Genomic DNA, 24,110 nt, shown 5'->3' on the forward strand with positions numbered 1-24,110 from the left:
ACTCAGAAATATTGGCCTTGTACCTTGCTTACGTGGTTCGCAGCAAGTTTACCAGGTGAGTAAAGGTTACTTCCCTGGCAGGTGCAAAGAACCTCAGGATATTTGTGGGAACCTCAAGAGAAGAGAGGAATTCACCCAAATCTATAGGTATTGCTGGCAGAGTCTGACGACAAGTCCTTGGCTTGGTTTTCTGGCCTTGAGAGGCCTTAAAGGTCAATCTGAGATTCCTTATGAAAAGCTCCAGCAAAGCATATTTAAAAGAGTCTATATGATCAATTTCTATTCTTGCTCTCCTTATGTAAATAATTGGGCCAAATTTGTTGAAACTATACGTTTTGTAAACAGATAAGTCTCAATTTGGCTATCTTTGGTAAAAATGAGGGTGAGTTTAGAGAGAAAAATAGTGTTTCAACAAAAACTATAGTACACATTCATGGATATTAGGTTCTAGTTCTGTTCATTGTCTTTGAGGTTTTTGTTTTCTATCTGCAAACTAGACTGGATCCTGAATTCTTGTAGTCTCCTGAAATATCTGGCTACAATCTCCAAACTGACATTTTCAATTTTTTCCATCACTTTTCATTTGGAATCACTGAGAATTGAAACCACCCTTTTTCCTGAAGCCCTGCAAACTGAAGCTGGATAGCTTGACACAAACTTAAGAGAGAGTCGTGACTATTACTGCATAAGCCACTCAGAAAGATACCTGAACACCCAATGACATCATCGGAGACTTTCAAACTGTAAAAGATATTTCAACCCTGACATCTAGAAATCTTCTTGACTGGCTGATCCCCAGGCTCAGGAACTGGTTTCTAATTTGCTCCAACCATTAACTTCATTTTTCTTTCTGTTTCTCTAGAAATTCTTCTTACTAAATGCCTGGGTACCAGCTTAAACAATATAGGCCTAACTTTGGCAGCCCAGCTGCAAAAACGATCTGACTAAGAGACTGGTTCAGTGAGATGAAACAATCTATGTCCCTCATCAGCAGGCAGAAGCTAGAGCAGTCGTCACTCTAGTTCCCTCAAGATTGAGGAATGAACAATGAACAGGGGGAATTTGTAACTGTGGGCCCTTTAGGACCAGTTCAACTGACCTCATCTTATCAACAGAGTGTTTAGGCATGGTTTTTCAGGAACTGAGACCCCTTGTCCAGTTCAGGCCAGTTGACACCACGAACTCCTCGACAGGGCCTACACAAATGCCCAACAAGTGAACTTTGTGATGTGAAGGGGCTGAAAACTCCACCTTCAGATGTGCTTACACCACTGTTTTGTGAACACGGGTCCTGTGAAGAGCTCTGAAGCTTGACTATGCATGCACAGATCATCAAGTACCTCACTTCCCCTTGCCTCCAATCATCTATCTCCAATGTTGGACCACCCTAGCTTTCATCCAATATATTTTGTCTTTAGCCCTAGATCGAGGAAGACAGATCTGTCTCCAGTCTCTTTCCAGATGGATCTTCCAAATAAAGCTACCTTTCTACACCCAAAAGCTGATGCTGTAGTAATTGGCTCTTTATGCATGTCAGGAGGTGGGCCCTTGCTCAGTAACAGTGGAGCGCCATACCCTCACCCAAGCAGGGAGGGCCATACATGCCTAAAATTGGAAAGGCAGTAGCTCGCTTCCTACCAACTTATGATGGAGAGGAGTAGAGAGCTGCCCCCTCAGGAGACTAAAGAAAGGACTAGAGACAGGACCCACAACAGCTGTCCCTGGAGGGGCTTCAGGGTGATGTGGAGGACACCATTTCATGTAAGGAGATGGAACAGCCAGAGGAATGGAGCTGGTGAGTGGGGCAGGGACAGGAGCCAGTGTCACTGCTCTGGGCGTCTTCCTCACCGTCCACATTTGTCACAGCTCTGAATGGTAAGTAGGAAAGAGGAGAGGCCCTGGGAGGGCAAAGGAGAGGCTGCCCCTCAGACACCAGAGGCTCAAATGGCCCCAGACCCACCCTACCAGGCTAAAAAGACAGACAAGGGCACAAATTCACGTTCAGTTGTAACCTTTCTATGCAGGGAGCTGACTGCAGTCCTGAAGGAGCCTGTCCCTCAAGGTGGGAGGCAGCAGCAGCCTGACAGAGGCTGGTCCTGCCGAAACCAGCCTGTCCCTGCTTCCTGGGTGACTGCCAGCACCCTCCTGCAAGGGCTTCCCGAAGGCTGGGGGAGGAAGGAGGCCCGGAGGAAGGAAGGAGCCCGGGACACTCTCAGGGGACCAAGGCAACATGCAAATCCTAACCAGACACCTAACCCTCCTAAGGGATAAGGTCATGGTTTCTGGGAAGGAATTGGGGACATTTTTCTCAGTGAGCACAAATCCCTTCAACCGTAAATTGCTGAGAGGCCATGTGTCAGAGACATCTGTCAACCTTCACGCCTGCTGCGTCACTCTTGTGAATCCTTAAAGGGATAGGAGTGCTGGCGTTAGGGTCATGAAGGAGTTTGAGGCCATTCCAGATGGGAACAAACAGGAAGTTCGGGAAAGAGCAGAGAAAACAGGCGCTTGGGGGGGACACTCACTCACCTGGGCGTTGCAGGGGCCAGAACGAGAAACCCTTTGAAGGGTCCCACAGGGTGGAGATCCACTGCCTCCAATCTCTGGACTAAGTTCTTGCTCAGGACATCCTGACACTGAGATCCCCTCCCACCCCTGGGGAGAGGCAGCAGGGCCAGGTCATAGGACAGCACCTGTGAGCACTGTGCACGCTGGAAAGGAGGCTACACCCCTGGGTGGCGACCTGCAGAGTCTCAGCTGGGACCACTCTCAAGAGTCAGGGTGTCCTCCACCTGCCTACTCCCTCTTTTTCATCCCATATGGGTCTTCAGAGGAAGCCGTGGCATAGCTAAAGAAAGGGAGCATGGAAAGGGTAGGGAATGAGAATTAATTCTGCAAGTCTGTACCCAGCCCTCCAGGTATGCAGCCCGATTACCTGGAGTGGGTCCCAGAAATGCAGAAACACACCCCTATCTTCAGGTGCTGAGCATCTGTCACTTGGAGGGGACATAATTTGTGGCAGTGGGGGGCAGAGTGTGGCTCACTGACACTGTACTCCTCAGAAAAGACCATGACAGCAAAGGAAAAAAGGAGTGAGGGCAGCTTCCTTGGGACTGTCTTGGTGTGGGGCCAGGCCCTGCACAGTTCCATCAGACTTGACCTGCCTCCCTCCCCATGGAAAGAAGCCTGGAAGGAGGAGGATGAGGCTCTGCTGAGGGTCTAGATTGAGGACTCGGGCTGATTTGCTTTGGACTTCTTTTCAAAGCCATTGGTGCTCCGCCATGTCTAAGTTCACACCCTTGAGTCCCACTTCACACTTGGGGCCATGGCACCCATCTCGGTGTAGCCCTGCCCGCTCATGGAGCCCAGGGTGGAGGGCCAGGGGTTTGTAACCTCACAGTTCTCTGACACTCCAGAGATGATTCCTGGGGACGAGTCCAAACCTCTTAAACACATACCCTCAAGGCTATAAAGTGAATCATCTTTTATTTTATTTCAGTTTGTTTGGTGTTAAGGGATGTGTGTGTGTGTGCACAGTCTTATGAAAACCTGGAGACTTGAGATCAAGCATCACACTCTTGCTTTCGGTTGGCCTGGGGGACATGGACTGACCTTGAGTGGACACCAGAACTTTGGAGGACTTGCAGATCCTTGAGGATCCTCCCCGTCATCGTTGTGTCCTCAGCAGTCTCTTGTCCGACACCAAGTGTTCACTACAGGTTTGAGAATGAAGGGCCCTGCCACCTGGGAGCTCACTTTTGTTTTCATGAAGAATGCTGACATGGTTCTACAACTTCAGGGACCCGGGAGGACTCCATATCGTCAATGTTACTCTAAAGGAGAAAAACTAAGACACCTGGCAAGGTCCCTGCCAACTCCAATCTGTGCTCAGCCCAGGAAGCTGTATCACTTTCTGCAAATGCCTCCCCTGTGGAGTCCCTTCTCAGAACATCATCGGAACAGTGGAGACAGAGAGAGGCCGGGCCTCAGGAAGTACATGTTCGTTAGGGGAATTTCTACCCAGCGCACAGTAGGGGCTCAACAAACGTTGGCAGAAAAGGAAAGACTTGGGTTCAGAAGGGACTCTTCCTCTCCCCCTCTGGAGAGCGTGGGGAGGGGATCCTGGCTGAGAAACCTGGTGATGGCAGGGGATGGAGGGTGGTGACTCTAAAGGAGAGGACAGAGAGGGAGACATGGAGACAGGGTGCTGGTGAGGAGAGAGGCTTGGTGTCCCCAGGGAAGGGTCTGCCAGTGCCTGAGCCACCTCTCCTTCTTTGTCCATCCTCGTGTCTAATCCTCTGACTCTATGATACTTGATAAATCTGGGAAGGGAAACTTCAGCCCCTTAGTTGTGTGGAAGGGAGGGAGTCACCTAACTTCTCTGTCCAATGCCTCCTCAGCTCATCCCACTCATCCCTTGACCTCTGTGAAATCACCTCACTCTTTCTCTCACAGACGCACACCCCACCGCTCCCCAAGGTCACGCTTCCAATCACTGGGCCAAGGTAAACTTTTCAACTTTTATTTTAAAGCAAAGATAAGGAATGGAAATCCATGCTTTCCAGACAAATCAAAAGTTGATTTCTGTGTCCTCTGTCAGGAACCCTATTGAGCACACCACCTTCCAGCAAGGTCTGCTGACTTGGACCTGAGGCTGAGGGGTCAGGCTGTTGGTCACCCTCCACACCTCCACCTCTGTCCACAGATGTCTTCAGTGGAGAAGAGACTTCACCTTCTTCAGGCCTTTCCATCCTGTGGGAGCGGAAGACATGCCAGGGCCAAGGCACAACTGACGAGGAAGACAGAGTCAGAGCAGGCTCAGGTGAGGCTGAGTCTCTCCCAGCTGCTCACAATCTCCCTAAAGTGTGGATCCTGAGGGTGGCAGAAGGGCCCTGAGGCTCAGAGCCTTGAGAGGCCTCTTAAGGATCAGATGATGACGTGTGCAATGGGTCCTGGTTCCTCAGCTGTACAATTTGATTCTTTCCTCCCAATATCCCCAGAGCCCTGAGTAATGTCCCAGGAGAAGACTGAAGAGGAGGGAGAAAGGGAGGTGAGATGGATGTCCCTGGTGACATGAGAGCCCCTCTGTCCACTTTATTTCCCTCCCCCGATGCATGCCTCCCTCACGCTGTACCCAACTCCACCATACCATGCACCCCAGGCTGGGGCTACAGGCTCTTGGCAGGTCTTGGGAAGTTCCAGTTGTTTATGGCATCCGCTAAGAAGGAGGGCATGTAGCTCACGGGGAGGTAGAAGAGCTTGGCATCCCAGCCAGCTGAGTATCGGGTGCGGGGGTGGCAGGCGGTCAGGGCATGTTCCATGCAGTCTGTCACCAAGGACAGATTCTTACACCAACTTGGCTCCAACCTTACAGTTGACTTCATGACTGTCAAGAAGACACCATCCAAATATGTTCTCACTTCCCCATTGTCCTACTTTCAGATCAGCTCTAGAGAAAAGTTTCTGAAAGCTTCTAAGGCCTCCAAAATACTGCCCCACATGGAATCCATACATGTCGTTGAAGTGTGTCCCAACTCTTACCCCAGGAACACTCTCTACACAGCTCCTTCTGACTCTATTCCCAGTATTAACAGTCACGTGCTGCATTATGATGTTCTGGGTGAATGACGGACCAATACAACAGTGGGCCAAGATTAATATCACACAGCCAACATAAGTATTGAGCTATACTATCTAAGTTTGTGTAAGTATACTCTGATGTTCACACAATAAGAAAATAGAAAATAGCCTAACAACAGTTTTCTCAGAACACATCCCTTCGTTAATCAACTTATGACTATAATCTCACTGCATAAACTGGAGGTCTCTACAAACACTGAAAATCTAGGCAGCTGAAAACCAGCTGCTCTAATGCCAGATTGCCATGAGTCCACGGGTGTTTCCCCCTACTGTTTCAGAGCCCTCCTCAACATAATTAGGGGTTCAGATGACCCATGGGTCACCAGGTCTATCAAGCCATTCCTTAGGTTACCTGTTGACCACACTGGACAATGGGAAGAAGCTCAATGTCCCACTGTGTGGCTGAGTCAGAACTGGGAGCACGGACCTGAGATCTAAGAAGGTGCTAAGGATGGACCCAGGGTTCCAGACAAAGGTGTGCTTCTTCCCCCACAGTCCACAGCCCACTCACGAGATGCCGGGAACTTCTCCCCATAGATCTCCTTGACCTCTGGGCTGGCATGATCCCATGCCTCCTGGATGCCCTGAGCTATCCTCCCATTCCTTGTCAGGCCAGTCTTGAAGTAACCAGGTTCAATAACAGCCACCTTCACCCCAAAGTAGGAGAGCTCCCTCCTGGAAGGCAGACAGGAAGAGGGACAAGGACTTAAGAGGCCTTGGGAAACAAAAGACAACAAACAAACAAACAGAAATGATACAACCCAAACACAGGATTGGAGTGACATAGACTCAAAATCTTGGTAAGTTTCAAAGTGCAGCAGTCAGTTGGAGAAAAATTATGATGATGGCCTAGTCTCTGTATAAGCTTTGTACATTTTCCCACATATTTCACAAGCATGTGGTACAAGTTACTCATTAGCTCTACATCCTATCTATTCTACAAAGCACCCTGCAAGTGCTCTCTCCTCCTGTGTCCCCACACATCTAATCCATCTCCAGTGATTGCTCATCTTATTTCCTCCACCCTCCCCAACCCTCTCTCTCCCCTCTGCTGCTCTAGTCAACTGCCTGGCCATCTGTCCCCTAAGGAGCCTCTCACTGCCTGCAGTCCCAGCTCCCCCACTTTTAGAGCCATCCTCTGCCCTGCAGCCAGTGGGTTCTCTAGATGCTGATTTGACAAAGTAACTACCCTGATGAAATCCCTTCCATGGGGTTCCACTGTCAACAGCATGAAGGTCCACAGCCTGTCCAGGACCTTGTCTCTTTGCCAGCCCACGCATACGCACCTGCCCAGCATCTCTCCTGCCAGCCACGGACTTGTCCTTTACCCCTGGAGGACACTGCAGCATAAGTACTCAACTGTTACTTACCCTGGGCTTGGCTGTTGTCATTCCCTCATCCAGGAAGCCTTCTAACCTGTATGCCAGGCTACCCAAGTCCAGTTCTTAAATCCTCAGCTCAGTTGCTCTCCAATACCCTCCCTTCATTCCACTGGCTACCACAGCCACTATGGCTAAATTGTTCACAACATCCATGAGAGATGGCCACTACATTTCTGCATCTCTTGTCCTTTTCTCAGCGGTCAGACTTCTTAGGTCAGGGACCAAATATAGTGGTCCTAGGACATATTTATTGTGCACTCACAGCGGTGCCAAGAAGTATCCATTGAATTGACTCAAATTCTCTACCCTCACCTTAAATGCTCCCTTATGCTGAATGTCATATGGGTTATGGACATGGCCTCTGCAGCTACATTATCCTAGTTCCAATTATGCCTCAGATTTTCTGACTGTGGGCCCTCATCTAGCACAAGGATAGGTTGAACAAAACCCCATAGGCCTGGGGCCCATCCCAACACCCAGAACATTGAAAAGTACTTCTTGCTGAATGCCTGGCACAAAACAAGATAGAGAGAGATCTGGAAGGAAGGGCTTGTGAAAAGACTTTCCTGGAAGCACAGAAGCAGGAGGACTGAGGGGGGACCTCTAACCCAGTCTGGTACCTGAGGGAGTCCGAGAAGGCCTCGACACCATACTTGGAGATGCTATAGCCCCCACCAAGCAGAGACACCCGGCCCAGGCAACTGGAGACATTGACCACGCGGCCTCTCGCTTTCCTCACTAGGGGCAGTAGGCTCAAGGTCACCTCAATCAAGCCCAGCAGGTTCACGTCGAGGATCTTCACGAAGTCCTGCTTGGTCAGCCACTCGTTGGGTGCCGAGGGCATGAAGACACCAGCGTTATTCACCAGGCCCCACAGTCCTAGACACAGAGGGGAAAGAAAGCAACACTGCATTGTGCCCGTGAGTGTGGACACAGCTTTGGTTCCAATTCACCTTCCAATCGAGCAAGGATTTATGAGAGAGAGTCCGTGGGGAGTGGCTAGGACACATAACAACACACTGCCAGTGGGTTTGGGAGAGGGGAGACCATTTAAGCTCACGGAGGACAGAAAGTGTGACTGCCTTCTGATTTATTCTTCAGGACACAACCACTGGCTGTTGGACAACAGGCCATCACCCTAAATTTCATGAAGGCATGAACTGATGTTGAGGAATCTCATATGTCCTTGGTCTGGAAGACGGAGAGTAATGCTTTGGGTTTTCACATATCAATGCTATCCTGCAGACCTTACAAATGTTCACCTACATTTTCAGGTTTCCTGGACAGCGTCTTTTGTGAGCACTCAACAGCTATCTGTGGGAGAAGGAGAGACACGCAGAGAGAGAATGAGGTAGGGAGGGGAGAGAGGAAGAAAAAGATAAAGGATAATCAACAAAAAGAAGAAAAGACAGCTAATATCTGGGTAGATGTTAGTTGGGGAAACCAGACCTCAAACCCCAGGTTTCGGGAAAGGTGAGAACAGTCGTGGGGTGATCTCAGGGACTGGCCTTGAAACACCTGCAGCAATAGTGAGCAACGTTCCTGTAGGATCTGGGGGGTCAATTCCAAGGGGCATCAATTCAGGGGGAGGTAAGGCTGTCTCACCACCAACCTCCACGCAGAGCCTTCACCCCCTGGACCAGAAATCAGACACCCAGCCCACAGCACTGGAGACGTGGATCAGGTGGCGTCTAGGAGGCCTCTAGGCTAGGAGGTAGAGGTCCTCCTACCCGCACAGAAGGCCACCCTCACATCTCCCTGCTCCGTTCACCCAGCCTTGTGGAAACCTCTCTGCAGGACTCAAAGACATGATTCCGAGGACAGAAACTAAAGAGCTACCCAGCAACAACCCTCAGGGCAGCAGGAGCAGACATCCGGGGGAGTTGGGGCCGCGGGGGGCACAGGACGAACCCAGAGAGTTGAGTCCCTCTCCTGCTCAGAAACAGGCTGCCCTTCCAGGACACGCATTCTCCCAGCAGAGATGTTACTTCTAAGAATCGGGTCAATATGCACGGTTACACAGAGAGATTTGGGAAAGAAGTTCACCAAGACATGACGTATGTTGAACATGATGAATAAAATGTCGGGAAAAAGTTCATATCATACATGAGGAATGGCATTAGTAAGCAATGCTATTCAAAAAGATAAAATATTCTCAATCCTTCAAAATTAAGTTTGGGGTGTTTTTTTGGGGGGAGGGGGAAGATTAGCCCTGAGCTAACTACTGCCAATCCTCCTCTTTTTGCTGAGGAAGACTGGCCCTGAGCTAACATCCATGCCCATCTTCCTCTACTTTATATGTGGGACTCCTACCACAGCATGGCTTTTGCCAAGCGGTGCCATGTCCCCAACAGGGATCTGAACCAGCAAACCCCAGGCCACCGAGAGGCAGAACGTGCGAACTTAACCAGTGTGCCACCGGGCCAGCCCCACAAAATTCAGTTTTTCAAGAAATTTCCATTTATGCTATAGTATGCTCATCTTCTTTCAATGAAAAGAATCCGATACAACTTCATGACAATTTAATACCGTCTATGTCAAAAGGTTCCCAGGACTTGTCTCTGGTGGTGGATTGTGGGTGAGTTTCATTTTGATCTCGTCCTTGTCCGTGTTTTTTACAATTGTCATGATTTACATTTATACTTAGAAGAAAGAAATTAATGTTCTCTTACTCCCCCATAATAAGAGGCAATTTTAGTTTAAGAAAGAGAGACAGAGAGAAAGAGAGAGACAGAGAGAGAGAAAGTGACCCCAGACTAGATTTTTTGAGCTTCCTCTGCAAATTCTGAAAGCTCAGTGTCGTCACCTGAAATGGGTGACAGTGACTCCCTGGGGGAGGATTATGGGTCCCCAGCAAGAACATGGTACGGTGCTGAGAAGAGGAGCCCGGCTCCAGCACTGCCCCAGCCGCCCACACAAACCTCGGGGTCAGTGCCCCATCTCCACTCGGCCACCAGAAAGTGGGCTCTGATCTCCCCTGGGGCGCTGAGAAACAGGAAATGCAGAACTTCTGCTGAGAGAGGAGGGGGAACCTCAGACAGGGAATCTGGAAGGGCAAATTCTATCAGGGCAGCTCTCCCCAAACCTCAAGAGCTCCGAGGATGGGAGGAGGGGGCAGAGAAAAAGCTTGGCTGGTGTGCTGCGTGAGGGAAAGAAAGGGAGTATGACCTCGAGTCCTGGAAAACACCTAGGGAATCTTCCGCAGCAGCAGACAAGAAGTCTCCCTTCACAGACAGAAGAGAAACAGACCCAACAAATCTGGGTGGTACCTCTGTCCCCTACGTGCTCCTTCACCCACTGGGTGGCTGCAGCGATGCTCTCTGTCTTGGTCACATCCAGGATCACCGTCTCCAGCCTGTCTGACGTCCGGTCCCTCAGCTGCTCGGCCCCCTTCTCCGTCAGACACGCGGCCAGCACCCTCAAGCCTCGCAGGTCCAGCTGCCTGGCCAACTGGTTCCCGAAGCCTGAGTCACAGCCCGTGATGAAGACGTACTTGTCTCGGAGGTTGCTCACCACCTGCCTCTCCCGGTACCAGCGCAGGAGGTAGTACAGGCCCACGAGGACTGCCAGGTACAGCCACATGGCTTTGCAGGGGACAGACAGAGACAGGGTGTGATCAGAAGAGTAGGCCTTCTCAATCAGGAGGCTGTGCTGTCAGTCTGGCCTCCAGGCTCTCTGACATCAAGTGTCCAATTGCCCTTCTGATCACTGTCCTTCTGGAACATTCTATTCTCTCCATACCTATCTGCCCTTTGGACTACTTTTGTAAGCGCTGACGATGTGACCTTTGAAAATCCCAAATCCTGCCCAGAAAGAAAACATCACTGTCGGGCCCACTGCCCCAGGCCACTCACTCCCTCTGCTCTCCGCGTCCAGGTGCCACACACTGAGCGGCACAGGCCACTCTGTTCTAGGTTCAGGGCTCAGAACTCTTTCTCCTCGTCTGCCAACACGCTGGGCTCGATCTTCCCGACCTCAGGAAGGTTCTTCGTGGGAAGACGCTCTGGATTCAACACACTTACATTCAGCACCCTCTCAGGGCCTGGGTTTCCTCAGAGGGCTCGGCACACAGCACCCTCTCCTCAGAAATCTGAGTCACTGTCAGCCTCTCTAGGGTTAGAAGGAGAAGGAAAGGACTTGAAGGACTAGGTCTCCTCCTGATACAGTAATTCTCTCTGCAGAAAGGCGTTCAGGAGAGCAAAGGGGGTGTGTGAGGTCAGAGGCAAAGAAAGGGGAGAAGAGGCAGTGGGGGTGGACACGCGCAGCTGTGCGGCTTCTCCGAGACGCTGGGAGGGCTGAATCGAGGCACTGACATAAGTGGGTCTAACAGTCAGCTCTCATTTATTCAGTGAAGTGGTCCTGTCCCCAGGTGCCCCTGGGTCCCTGGTTACATTGCCCTCTGACCGTGTCCCTCCCACCAGGAAGCCCATCCAGAGCCCAGACCACTCAGACACAGACTCCAAAGGCAGAAAAGACTGACTCGAACACGGACCAAATGCACACGGTGCCCCAAACCTCACCCAGCAGGCAGGGATGTGAACCCCAATAATTGGACCCGTATTAGTTCCATTGGCCTCAGGGGATGATGGAGAGGAGGAGGGAGCTGCCCCCGCAGGAGACTAAAGAAAGAACTAGAAATGGGATTCACAACAGCTGTCCCTGGAGGGGCTTCGTGCTGAGGTGGAGGACACCATTTCATAAAAGGGGGTGGCACAGCGTGGCGAAGGGAGTAGGTGAGTGGGGCAGGGACAGGAGCCAGTGTCACTGCTCTGGGCGTCTCCCTCACCGTCCACATTTGTCACAGCTCTGACTGGTAAGTAGGAAAGAGGAGAGGCCCTGGGAGGACGAAGGAAAGGCTGCCCCTCAGAAACCAGAGGCTCAGATGAAACCAGACCCACCCAAGCAGGCAAGAAAGACAGACAAGGCCTCAGATTCGCTTTCAGTCGTAACCTTTCTATGCAGGGAGCTGACTGCAGTCCTGAAGGAGCCTGTCCCTCAAGGTGGGAGGCAGCAGCAGCCTGACAGAGGCTGGTCCTGCCAAAACCAGTCTGTCCCTGCTTCCTGGGTGACTGCACCCTCCGACAAGGGCTTCCCGAAGGCTGGGGGAGGAAGCAGGCCAGGAGGAAGGAAAGGGCCCAGGAAACTCTTAGAGGGCCAAGGCGACGCGCAAATCCTATCGGGGCACCAAACCCTCCTAAGGTGTAAGGTCTGGTTTCTGGGAAGGAACTTGGGACATTTTTGTCAGTGAGCACGAATTCCTTCCACCGTAAGTTGCCGGGAGGGCTCGCAGCAGAAACATCTGTCAGCCCTCACGCTTGCTGCGTCGCTCTTGTGAATCCTGAGACGGATAGCAAGCCTGGTGTTAGGGTCATGAAGGAGTTTGAGGCCATTCCAGATGGGAACAATCTGAAAGTTTGGGACAGAGCAGAGAGAGAACAGGATCCTGGGGTGATGCTCCCTCACCTGGGAGTTGCAGGGGCCAGAACCAATAATCCTTCAGAGGGGTCCGGGTGACGGAGACCCTACACCAGTCTCTGCACTGAGATCCCGCACTGCATATCCAGAGGCTCAAATCCTCTCCCACACCCTGGGTAGCAGCAGCTGGGCCAGGACCCAGGACAGCACCTGTGAGCCCCGTGAGTTATGGAGTTGAAGTGGGTGCCCCCTGGTGGTGCCCTGCAGAGTCTCAGCGGGGACCACTCTCGAGAGTCAGGGCATCCTCCACCCACCCATTGCCCCTTCTCCACCTAAAAACAAGAACGAAGGAGTCAAAATCTTTCTTAGAGCAAAACCTTTGAGAGAAGCTTTGCTGACTGCAGCTGTGCACACCCAGCACCATCGCCTCTTGTTTAAAACTAACCACCTCTTTCCGTCCCTCCTTAGCATATGAGTGTGCAGTCTTCCCCAGGAAATCAAGGTCCAGAGGTCAAGATTCAGCCTGAGAAGACCAAATGCAGGTCTTTCATCCTGAAGATGAAAACTAACTGGAAAGTCCATACAGTCAAGGGAAAAGAAACTCAGTCTTCAGGGCCAAAGGCAGGCTGGTGGGAAGGTGCCAACCAGCAAGGCCACAGGTTTCCCCTCCCTCACCTAGAACCCAGATTAAAACCCCTCTCTTTTTCCCTTCAGGGAGGTAAACCTGGGTTTTTACTCTCATCTCCTCGTCTGGCTACCTCTCAATACTAAACCTCCTTCATTGCCATAAGCCTGCCGTTCCACTTATTGGTCTTCATGTGGCTGATAAATGAACCTGAGTTTGTGCTCAGCAACACACCCAGTATGGGTCTTCAGAAAGGGAGGAAGATAGGTGACAAAGAGGAGAGCATGGAAAGGGCAGGAATTGAGGGTCAATTGTGCAAGCTTGTTTCCAGTCCTACACGTACGCAGCCCCCACTACCTGGAGTAGGGGTCAAAAATGTAAAGACATACCTAGCCTTCAGTTGCTGGGGATCTGGCACTTGGTGGGGACCAGAGCCGCAGGTGAGGAGTCACTGACCCTGTGCTCCTCAGAAAAGGCCAGGAGAGCAAAGGGAAGAAGGAGTCAGAGAAGCTCCATTGGGGCACAACCGTGGACTCTCATGGCATGGCTGCCAGGCCCTGCACAGCTCCATCAGACTCGACCTTCCTCCCTCCCCAGGGAAAGAAGCCGAGAAGGAGGAGGATGGGGCTCTGTGGAAGGAAGAGGGTGAAGACTTGGACGCATTTGCATTGGGCTTCTGTTTCAAGGCCATTGTTGTTCCACTGTGTCTAAGTTGGCACCCTTGAGTCAGACTCCACATTTGGGGCCTGGGCCCCACCTGAGTGCAGCCCTGCCCCCGACATAGAGCCCAGCGTGGAGGGCCACGGGTTTGTAACCTGAAAGTTCTCTGAAACTCCAGAGATGGCTCCGGGGAGTGAGTCCAAAACTCCTGAACACATGCCCTCAAGACTCTAAAGTGATCAGCCATCCTTTACTCAATTTCAGTTTGTGTGGTGTGTCTGGTTGTATGTGTATAAACAGAATTATGAAAATCTGGAGACTTCAGATCCAGCATGATGCTCTTGCTTTGCATTGGTGTGGGGGACCCGGACTGACCTTGAGTGGACTGACAGCAGAGCTTTGAAGGACTTGCAGATCCTTGAGGCCCTACTCCATCTTCTCTGTGTCTTCAGCAGTCCCTTGTCTGACACCAAGCACTAAACATGTATTTCAGAATAAAAGGCTCTGCTACCTCTAACCCCGCTTTGTGTTTTCATGAAGAATGCAGACATTGTTCTACACTAGGTTCCCTAAAGGCTCCCTGTCCTCGACTTTCAAATACCAGAGGGAAACTAAGACACCTGGCAAGGTACCTGCCAACTCCAATTGGTACTCAGCACAGGAATCTCTATCACTTTCTGCAAATGCCTTCTCTGTGGAGTCCCTTCTCAGAACATCATCAGAACAGTGGAGACGGAGAGAGGCGGGCCCTCAGGAAGCACTTGGCAATTCAGGGAATTGTGCCCAGCACCCAGTAGGGACTCAACAAAGCTTGGTAGAAAGTGAAAGACTGGGGTCCAGAAGGGACTCATCCTCTCCTCCACTGGAGAGTGTGGGGAGGGGATGCAGGCTGGGAAACCTAAGGATGGCAGAGGAGGAAAGGGGGCGATGTTAAGGTCAGATAGGGACAGATAGGCAGAGAGGGAGAGAGGTTGCTGCTGAGGAGAGAGGCTTGATGTCCCCAGGGAAGAGTCTGGGCCCTGCCAGTCACTTAGCCACCTCTCCTTCTTTGTCCATCCTTGTGTCTAACCCTGTGATCCCACATTACCTGATAAATACAGGAAAGGAAGCATTAGCCCCTCCCTTCTGGGGAAGGAAGGGAGTGACCTGACTTCTCCGTCCAATGCCTCCTCAGGTCATGTCACTCATCCTTTGACCCCTGTGACATCACGTGACTCTTCTTCTCATAGACACAGACCCCACCACTCCCCACGTTCATGGTTACAACCCATAGGCCTCATTAAAATTTTCAACATTTATCTTAAGGCAAAAATAAGGAATGGAAATCCATTGACTCATACAAATCAAACAGTGACTTCTGTGTCCTCTGTCAGGAACCCTATTGAGCACACCACCTTGCAGCGAGGTCTGCTGACTTGGACCTGAGGCTGATGGGTCAGGCTGTTGGTCGCCCTCCACACCTCCACCTCTGTCCACAGATGTCTTCAGTGGAGAGGGGTCTTCTCCTTCTCCAGGCCTTTCCATCCTGTGGGAGGGGAGACTGGCCAGGGCCAAGGTACAACTGAGGAGGAGGACAGAGGCAGAGCAGGCTCAGCTGGGGCTGAGTCCAGCTGCTCACACCCTCCCAAAAGTGTGGATTCCTCGGGGTGGCAGAAGGGCCACGAGACTCTGAGCCTTGAGACGTCACTCAAGGATCAGGGCACAGATGTGTGCCAAGAGGCCCTGTTCCTCAGCTGCAAAACTGGGTTCTTTCCTCCAATTATCCCCAGAATCCTGAGTAATGTCCAGGGAGAAGCCCTGGGAGGAGGCCTACTCTATTTCCCTCCCCCCGATGCATCCCTCCCTCACACAGTACCCAACTCCACCCTACCGTGCACCCCAGGCTTGGGCTACAGGCCCTTGGCGGGCCTTGGGAAGCTCCAGTAGCAGATGGCATCCACCAGGATGGAGGGCATGTAGCTCATGGGGAGGTAGATGAACTTGGCATCCCAGCCAGGTGAGTATCGGGTCCGGGGGTGGCAGGTGGTCAGGGCATGTTCCATGCAGTCTGTCACCAAGCACAAATTGTGACCCCACCTCGGCTCGAACATTACCGCTAACTTCACGACTGTCAAGAAGGAGACACCATCCAATTATATTCTCACTTCACTACTGCCCCACTTTCAGATCAGCTCTAGAGAAAAGTTTCTAAAAACGCTTGGGGCCCATAAAATCATGCCCCAAATGGAATCCGTGGATGGCCTGGCAGCGTGTACCAACTCTTACCCCAAGAACACTCTCCGCACTAAGCCCATCTGATTCTACTCCTGGAAATACAGTGCTGCACTGCCAAAGGATGTTCTGGTCAAACCACAAACTGCATAAAACAGGTCCTGACCGCCTGCCACCCCTGCACCCCATACAATGGTCCCATACGATTAGGACCATACAGCCTAGGTGTATAGTAGGCCCTACCATCTGGGTTTGTGTAACTATACTCTATGATCTTCGCACAATAACAAAATGGCCTAATGATGCACTTCTCAGAACCTGTCTCCACCGTTAAGCAACTCGTGGCTGTATGTGCACTGCATAAACTGGAGGTCTTCACAAACACTGCAAACCTAGGTACCTGAAAACCAGCAGCTCTAAAGACAGTTTGCCATGGATCAAGGGGTATCTTCCCTCTGTGGCTTCAGTTTCCTCCTCAAGATAATGAGAGGTTTGGATGAAACAGTAGCCTCCAGGCCTAACAAACCTGGATCATTTCCTTTGGCTACCAGAGATGACCACACAGGACAACGGGATGGAGCTAAACGTCCCCGCTGCGTGCGTGATTCAGAGCCTGGAGCATGAGCCTGAGACCTGAGGAGGCACTAACGATGCATCCAGGCTTCCAGACAATGGTTTGCTTCTCTCCCCATGGTCCACAGCTCACTCACGGGATGCCAGGCTCTTCTCCCCGTAGATCTCCTTGATCTCTGGATGGGCCCGCTCCCAGGCCTCGTGGTAGCCCTGAGAAAAATTCTCATGCCTGGTCATGTTTGTCTTGAAGTAACCAGGCTCGATAATAGCCACCTTCACCCCAAAGTAGGAGAGCTCCCTCCTGCAAGGCAGACAGGAAGAGGGGCAAGGACTTCAGAGGCCTTGGGAGACAAAACACGGCAAACAAAAAGCAAACAGAATGATGCAACCTCAACACAGGATTTGAATGGCATACACCCAAATGCTTGAGAAGTTTCAAGTGCAGTAGCAAGGGAGAGAAAAATGATGATGATGGCATATCTCTGTAGAAGGTTGGTACATTTTTCCACATATTTGACACGCATCTGCTTATTAGCTCTAAATCTTCACCCCTATTCTACTTCAAGGCACCCCTTAACTGCTCTCTCCTCCTGTGTCCTCTCACATCCAATCTATCTCCAGACTTTGCCCATCCAACTTCCTCCACTCTCCTCAATCCTCTCTCTCCCCTCGCCTGCTCTAGTCAACTGCCTGGCCATCTGTGCCCTAAGGAGCCTCTCTCTGCCTATCGTCTCAACTCCCCTTCTTTCAGAGCCATCCTCTGCCCTGAAGCCAGTCGGTTCTGTAGACGCTGATTTGACAAAGTAGCTCCCCTGATTAAATCCCTTCCATGGGGACAGCATCCCTCCTGCCAGCAAGGGCTTGTCCTTTACCCCTGGATGGCACTGCAGCATAGGCGCTCAACCATTACTCACCCTGGGCTTGCCTGACTTCATTCCTTCATCCAGGGAGCCTTCACACCCTATTTCTCAGGTGGCCAGGTGACCGAGTTCAGTTCTTCATCCTCAGCTCAGATCCCTATCCAGTTCCCTGCCATTATACCTATGGGACCAGGGCCACCATGGCTAATTTCGTGCAAGTGTCAGATGAAATGGCCACAACATTTCTATATTACTTGTCCCTTTCTCAGTTGTCACACTGTTTAGTCAGGGACCAAATCTTGATGTCCTCAGACACGTTGATTGTGCACTCACAAAGGTACCAAGAAGTATCTGTTGAATTGACTCTAAGACTCTACCTCCACCTCAAGGGCTCCCTGAACTGAATGTCGTAGGGGTTTTAGACATGTTCTCTGCAGCCACCTTATCCCAGTTCCACTTCTGCCTCAGATACCTTCTGACTATGGGCCCTCCTCCAGGGCAGGGATAGATTAAATAAAAGTCTGCTGGCCTGGGGCCCATTACAAAACCCAGAACATAAAAAAGTACTTCCCGATGAATACCTAGCACGGAGCAAGAGAGAGGGATCCTGACAGAAGAACCCAGGAAAAGGCTTGCCTGGAAGCACAGAAGCAGGAGGACTGAGGGAGGGCCTCTAACCCAGTCCAGTACCTGAGGGAGTCCGAGAAGGCCTCGACACCATACTTGGAGATGCAGTAGCCGCCACCAAGCAGAGACACCCGGCCCATGACGCTGGAGACGTTGACCACGCGGCCCCGCGCCTTCCTCACTAGGGGCAGCAGGCTCAGGGTCACCTCGATCACCCCCAGCAGGTTCACGTTGAGGATCTTCATGAAGTCCTGTTTGGTCAGCCACTCATTGGGTGCCACAGGCACGGCAATGCCAGCGTTATTCACCAGGCCCCACAGTCCTGGACACAGCAGGGGTGAGAGAGCAACACTGCATTGTGAGGACACAGCTGTGGTTCTAATTCACCTTCCAATCACGTGAGGACTGTATGAGAGAGGTTGCATGGGGAGTCAGTAGAACAGATAACACCATGCTTTTGGTAGGGTTTGGGGAGTGCAGACGCCATATGTTGTTGGAGGACAGAAAGCGTGCCTCTGTCCTGACTTATTCTGCCTGGCCCAATCGCTGCCTGGTGGACAATGGGCCATCACCCCACAGTTAATGAAGGCAGGGAGTGATGTTGAGGTATCTAGTGTGTCCATAGTCTGGAACACGGACAGTAATGTTTTGGGTTTTCACACATCAATGTTGTCCTGCAGGCATTATAAACGCTCACCTACATTTTCAGAGTTCCCAGACAGCGCCTTTCGTGAGTGTGCAACAAATATCTGTGGGGGAGTAGAGAGACACACAGAGAGAGAATGAGGAAGGGTGGGGAGAGAGGAAGAAAAAGGCAAAAGGTAATGAACAAAAAGAAAAAAAAGATGACTAAAATCTTGCTGGAAGTTGGTGGGGTAAAGCAGACCTGAAACCCCAGGTCGGGGGAAGGTGAGAACAGGCAGGAGGTGACCTCAGGGACTGACCTTGAAACACCTGCAGCAATAGTGAGCAAGAGTCCTGTAGGACCTGGGAGATCAATTCCAAGGGGCAGCCCATGGGGGGAGGCAAGGCTGTCTCACCCCCACCCTCCATGCACAGACTTCACCCTCTGCACCAGAAAATGCCCCCTCTCCTCCCACCCACACAGGAGGCCACCCTCACCCCTCCCCCTCAGCCCTCAATTCACCCAGCTTCATGGAGACCTCTCTGCAGGACTCAAGGACGCGATTCTGAGCACAGACACTAAAGAGCTACCCACCAACAGCCCTCGGGGCAGCAGGAGCAGGCATTCGGGGGAGTTGTGGCCACGGAGGGCACAAGATGGAGCCAGAAAGGTGAGTCCCTCCCCTGCTCAGAAACAGGCTGCCCTTCCAGGACACGCATTCTCCCAGCAGACATGCTGCTTCTAAGAACCCAGTCAACATGCACGGTTACACAGAGAGATTTGGGAAAGTTCACCGGGACACGAGTCGCGAATGTGAATAAAATGGAGGAAACGATTTCATATCATACATGAGGTACTGTTCTAAAAAGTAATACTATTCAAAGGGATAGATTATTCTTAATCATTAAATATATCTTTTGAAGCAATTTTAATTATATTGTAAAAATGCTCATCTTCTTTCAATGAAAAGAATAGGATAGAAACTGTGTGCAATGTGTAACACCGTCTATGTCAAAGGTTCCCAGGACTTGTCTCTGCTGGTAGACTGCGGGTGAGTTTCATTTTGATCCTGTACTTTACTGTGTCTTCCACAATGCTCATGTTTTACACTTATACTTAGAAAAAAGAAACTAATGTTCTTTTCCTCCAGCATAACACGACAGGCACAATTGTAGTTTTAAAAATAGAGAGAGAGCATGTGAACTTGCACTGGATTCTTGACCTTCCTTAGCAAGTCCTGAAAGCTCAATGTCATCATCTGATATGTGTGTGACGGTGACTCCCTGGGGGAGGATTATGGGTCCCCAGCAAGAACATGGTACAGTGCTGAGAACAGGAGCCCGGCTCCAGCGCTGCCCCAGCCGCCCACACAAGCCTGGGGGTCAGTGCCCCATCTCCACTCGTCCTCCAGAAAGTGGGCTCTGATCTCCCCCGGGGCGCTCAGCATCAAGAAATGCAGAACTTCTGCCGAGACAGGAGGGGGCACCTCAGACAGGGAATCTGGTATCTCATCAGGGCAGCTCTCCCCAAACCTCCAGAGCTCCGAGGACGGGAGGAGGGGGCAGTGGAAAGAGAAGAGGCTCGACTGGTGAACTGCGTGAGGGAAAGAAAGGGAGTATGACCTCGAGTCCTGGAAAACACCTAGGGATCTTTCCCAGCAGCAGACAAGAAGTCTCCCTTCACAGACAGAAGAGAAACAGACCCGACAAATCTGGGTGTTACCTCTGTCCCCCACGCGCTCCTTTACCCACTGGGTGGCTGCAGCGATGCTCTCTGTCTTGGTCACATCCAGGATCACCGTCTGCACCCTGTCTGACGTCCGGTCCCTCAGCTGCTCGGCCCCCTTCTCCGTCAGACAGGCAGCCAGCACCCTCAAGCCTCGCAGGTCCAGCTGCCTGGCCAACTGGTTCCCGAAGCCTGAGTCACAGCCCGTGATGAAGACGTACTTGTCTTGGAGGTTGCTCACCACCTGCCTCTCCCGGTACCAGCGCAGGAGGTAGTACAGGCCCACGAGCACTGCCAGGTACAGCCACATGGCTTTGCAGGGGACAGACAGAGACAGGCTGTGATCAGAAGAGTCTGGTATCCTCGATCAGGAGGCTGTGCTGGCTGTGTGGCCTCCAGGCTCTCTGACATGAAGTCTCCAATTGCCCTCCTGATGACTATCTTTCTGGAACATTCTATTCTCTCCCTACCTATCTGCCCTTTGGACTACTTTTGCAAGAGCTGACCATTTGCCCTTGAAAATTCCAACTCCTGCCCAGAAAGAAAGCATCACTGTCCGCCCCACTGCCCCAGGCCTCTCATTCCATCTGCTCTCCGCGTCCAGGTGCCACACACTGAGCGGCACAGGCCACTCTGTTCTAGGTTCAGGGCTCAGAACTCTTTGTCCTCGTCTGCCAACACGCTGGGCTCGATCTTCCCGACCTCAGGAAGGTTCTTCGTGGGAAGACGCTCTGGATTCAACACACTTACATTCAGCACCCTCTCAGGGCCTGGGTTTCCTCAGAGGGCTCGGCACACAGCACCCTCTCCTCAGAAATCTGAGTCACTGTCAGCCTCTCTAGGGTTAGAAGGAGAAGGAAAGGACTTGAAGGACTAGGTCTCCTTCTGATACAGTAATTCTCTCTGCAGAAAGGCGTTCAGGAGAGCAAAGGGGGTGTGTGAGGTCAGAGGCAAAGAAAGGGGAGAAGAGGCAGTGGGGGTGGACACGTGCAGCTGTGCGGCTTCTCCGAGATGCTGGGAGGGCTGAACGGGGGGACTGACATAAGTGGGTCTAACAGTTAGTCCTCCTTTATGCAGTGGTGAGGCCCTGTCACTAGAAGACCTCTGGGTCCCCAGTTACATTGCCCTCCCCTCCTGCCCCTCCCCTGCCTGGACACTCATCTGGAACCCAGACCACTCAGACACAGACTCCAAAGGCAGAAAAGACTGACTCGAACACGGACCAACGCACATGGTGACATAAACCTCACCCAGCAGGCAGGGATGTGAACCCCAATAATTGGACCGGTATTAGTTCCATTGGCCTCAGGGGATGATGGAGAGGAGGAGGGAGCTGCCCCTAAGGAGACTAAAGAAAGGACCAGATACGGGACCCACAACAGCTCTCCCTGGAGAGGCTTCATGCTGAGGTGGAGGACACCATTTCATAAAAGGGGGTGGCACAGCGTGGCGAAGGGAGTAGGTGAGTGGGGCAGGGACAGGAGCCAGTGTCACTGCTCTGGGCGTCTCCCTCACCGTCCACATTTGTCACAGCTCTGACTGGTAAGTAGGAAAGAGGAGAGGCCCTGGGAGGACGAAGGAAAGGCTGCCCCTCAGAAACCAGAGGCTCAGATGAAACCAGACCCACCCAAGCAGGCAAGAAAGACAGACAAGGCCTCAGATTCGCTTTCAGTCGTAACCTTTCTATGCAGGGAGCTGACTGCAGTCCTGAAGGAGCCTGTCCCTCAAGGTGGGAGGCAGCAGCAGCCTGACAGAGGCTGGTCCTGCCAAAACCAGTCTGTCCCTGCTTCCTGGGTGACTGCACCCTCCGACAAGGGCTTCCCGAAGGCTGGGGGAGGAAGCAGGCCAGGAGCAAGGAAAGGGCCCAGGAAATTCTTAGAGGGCCACGGCGACGCGCAAATCCTATCGGGACACCAAACCCTCCTAAGGGATAAGGTCATGGTTTCTGGGAAGGAACTTGGGACATTTTTGTCAGTGAGCACGAATTCCTTCCACCGTAAGTTGCCGGGAGGGCTCGCAGCAGAAACATCTGTCAGCCCTCACGCTTGCTGCGTCGCTCTTGTGAATCCTGAGACGGATAGCAAGCCTGGTGTTAGGGTCATGAAGGAGTTTGAGGCCATTCCAGATGGGAACGATCTGAAAGTCTGGGAGAGAGCAGACAGAGAACAGGAAGCTGGGGTGATGCTCCCTCACCTGGGAGTTGCAGGGGCCAGAACCAATAATCCTTCAGAGGGGCCCGGGTGACGGGACCCTACACCAGTCTCTGCACTGAGATCCCGCACTGCATATCCAGAGGCTCAAATCCTCTCCCACACCCTGGGTAGCAGCAGCTGGGCCAGGACCCAGGACAGCACCTGTGAGCCCCGTGAGTTATGGAGTTGAAGTGGGTGCCCCCTCGTGGTGCCCTGCAGAGTCTCAGCGGGGGCCACTCTCGAGAGTCAGGGCATCCTCCACCCACCCATTGCCCCTTCTCCACCTAAAAACAAGAACGAAGGAGTCAAAATCTTTCTTAGAGCAAAACCTTTGAGAGAAGCTTTGCTGACTGCAGCTGTGCACACCCAGCACCATCGCCTCTTGTTTAAAACTAACCACCTCTTTCCGTCGCTCCTTAGCATATGAGTGTGCAGTCTTCCCCAGGAAATCAAGGTCCAGAGGTCAAGATTCAGCCTGAGAAGACCAAATGCAGGTCTTTCATCCTGAAGATGAAAACTAACTGGAAAGTCCATACAGTCAAGGGAAAAGAAACTCAGTCTTCAGGGCCAAAGGCAGGCTGGTGGGAAGGTGCCAACCAGCAAGGCCACAGGTTTCCCCTCCCTCACCTAGAACCCAGATTAAAACCCCTCTCTTTTTCCCTTCAGGGAGGTAAACCTGGGTTTTTACTCTCATCTCCTCGTCTGGCTACCTCTCAATACTAAACCTCCTTCATTGCCATAAGCCTGCCGTTCCACTTATTGGTCTTCATGTGGCTGATAAATGAACCTGAGTTTGTGCTCAGCAACACACCCAGTATGGGTCTTCAGAAAGGGAGGAAGATAGGTGACAAAGAGGAGAGCATGGAAAGGGCAGGAATTGAGGGTCAATTGTGCAAGCTTGTTTCCAGTCCTACACATACGCAGCCCCCACTACCTGGAGTAGAGGTCAAAAATGTAAAGACATACCTAGCCTTCAGTTGCTGGGGATCTGGCACTTGGTGGGGACCAGAGAGCCGCAGGTGAGGAGTCACTGACCCTGTGCTCCTCAGAAAAGGCCAGGAGAGCAAAGAGAAGAAGGAGTCAGAGAAGCTCCATTGGGGCACAACCGTGGACTCTCATGGCATGGCTGCCAGGCCCTGCACAGCTCCATCAGACTCGACCTTCCTCCCTCCCCAGGGAAAGAAGCCGAGAAGGAGGAGGATGGGGCTCTGTGGAAGGAAGAGGGTGAAGACTTGGACGCATTTGCATTGGGCTTCTGTTTCAAGGCCATTGTTGTTCCACTGTGTCTAAGTTGGCACCCTTGAGTCAGACTCCACATTTGGGGCCTGGGCCCCACCTGAGTGCAGCCCTGCCCCCGACATAGAGCCCAGCGTGGAGGGCCACGGGTTTGTAACCTGAAAGTTCTCTGAAACTCCAGAGATGGCTCCGGGGAGTGAGTCCAAAACTCCTGAACACATGCCCTCAAGACTCTAAAGTGATCAGCCATCCTTTACTCAATTTCAGTTTGTGTGGTGTGTCTGGTTGTATGTGTATAAACAGAATTATGAAAATCTGGAGACTTCAGATCCAGCATGA

General features: G+C 51.8%; 2 protein-coding genes and 1 long non-coding RNA gene across 7 annotated transcripts; 1 reads left to right on the plus strand and 2 right to left on the minus strand.

The window, feature by feature from the left end:
* Nucleotides 1-4,506: 4,506 nt before the first annotated feature.
* On the minus strand, nucleotides 4,507-10,811 carry LOC100049926 (retinol dehydrogenase 16). 3 transcript variants are annotated; one of them, XM_014740949.3, is made up of 5 exons: nucleotides 10,292-10,811; nucleotides 7,643-7,901; nucleotides 6,152-6,315; nucleotides 5,150-5,386; nucleotides 4,507-4,752 (listed from the first exon to the last, which is right to left on the minus strand). In XM_014740949.3, the coding sequence occupies exons 1-4, from the start codon at nucleotides 10,602-10,604 to the stop codon at nucleotides 5,169-5,171; spliced, it is 954 nt and encodes a 317-aa protein (XP_014596435.1). In that variant the 5' UTR covers nucleotides 10,605-10,811; the 3' UTR covers nucleotides 4,507-4,752; nucleotides 5,150-5,168. The 3 variants fall into 3 exon arrangements, with proteins under 3 accessions (XP_014596435.1, XP_014596434.1, XP_014596433.1); XM_014740948.3 differs by having other exon boundaries at nucleotides 4,507-4,789; XM_014740947.3 differs by having other exon boundaries at nucleotides 4,507-5,027.
* A 4,186-nt stretch (nucleotides 10,812-14,997) lies between these two features.
* On the minus strand, nucleotides 14,998-20,801 carry LOC100052562 (retinol dehydrogenase 16). Of its 3 annotated transcripts, none has more exons than XM_070270293.1 (5): nucleotides 20,341-20,801; nucleotides 18,057-18,315; nucleotides 16,644-16,807; nucleotides 15,593-15,829; nucleotides 14,998-15,247 (listed from the first exon to the last, which is right to left on the minus strand). In XM_070270293.1, the coding sequence occupies exons 1-4, from the start codon at nucleotides 20,651-20,653 to the stop codon at nucleotides 15,612-15,614; spliced, it is 954 nt and encodes a 317-aa protein (XP_070126394.1). In that variant the 5' UTR covers nucleotides 20,654-20,801; the 3' UTR covers nucleotides 14,998-15,247; nucleotides 15,593-15,611. The 3 variants fall into 3 exon arrangements, with proteins under 3 accessions (XP_070126394.1, XP_005611382.3, XP_070126393.1); XM_005611325.4 differs by having other exon boundaries at nucleotides 15,002-15,262; XM_070270292.1 differs by having other exon boundaries at nucleotides 15,002-15,283.
* LOC138924696 (uncharacterized) lies at nucleotides 18,199-19,544 on the plus strand. The gene is made up of 2 exons (XR_011439786.1): nucleotides 18,199-18,330; nucleotides 19,167-19,544. It is a non-coding gene; the product is annotated as an uncharacterized lncRNA (long non-coding RNA).
* Nucleotides 20,802-24,110: the final 3,309 nt, after the last annotated feature.

The sequence above is a fragment of the Equus caballus genome, chromosome 6 (assembly GCF_041296265.1).
Source record: "Equus caballus isolate H_3958 breed thoroughbred chromosome 6, TB-T2T, whole genome shotgun sequence".
In the NCBI taxonomy this organism is placed as follows: Eukaryota; Metazoa; Chordata; class Mammalia; order Perissodactyla; family Equidae; genus Equus; species Equus caballus.

Bases quoted from the DNA above. Each gene is read 5' to 3' on its own strand.
- LOC100049926 (XM_014740949.3), bottom strand. From the start codon at position 10,604: ATGTGGCTGTACCTGGCAGTCCTCGTGGGCCTGTACTACCTCCTGCGC. The intron at 7,902-10,291 runs GTACCACCCAGA...CTCTGTGTCTAG, and splicing joins GGAGCACGTAGGGGACAGAG to GACTGTGGGGCCTGGTGAAT. The intron at 5,387-6,151 runs GTGAGTGGGCTG...TCTTCTTGACAG, and splicing joins GGAGAAGTTCCCGGCATCTC to TCATGAAGTCAACTGTAAGG.
- LOC100052562 (XM_070270293.1), bottom strand. From the start codon at position 20,653: ATGTGGCTGTACCTGGCAGTGCTCGTGGGCCTGTACTACCTCCTGCGC. The intron at 18,316-20,340 runs GTAACACCCAGA...TGCTGTGTCCAG, and splicing joins GGAGCGCGTGGGGGACAGAG to GACTGTGGGGCCTGGTGAAT. The intron at 15,830-16,643 runs GTGAGTGAGCTG...CCTTCTTGACAG, and splicing joins GGAGAAGAGCCTGGCATCCC to TCGTGAAGTTAGCGGTAATG.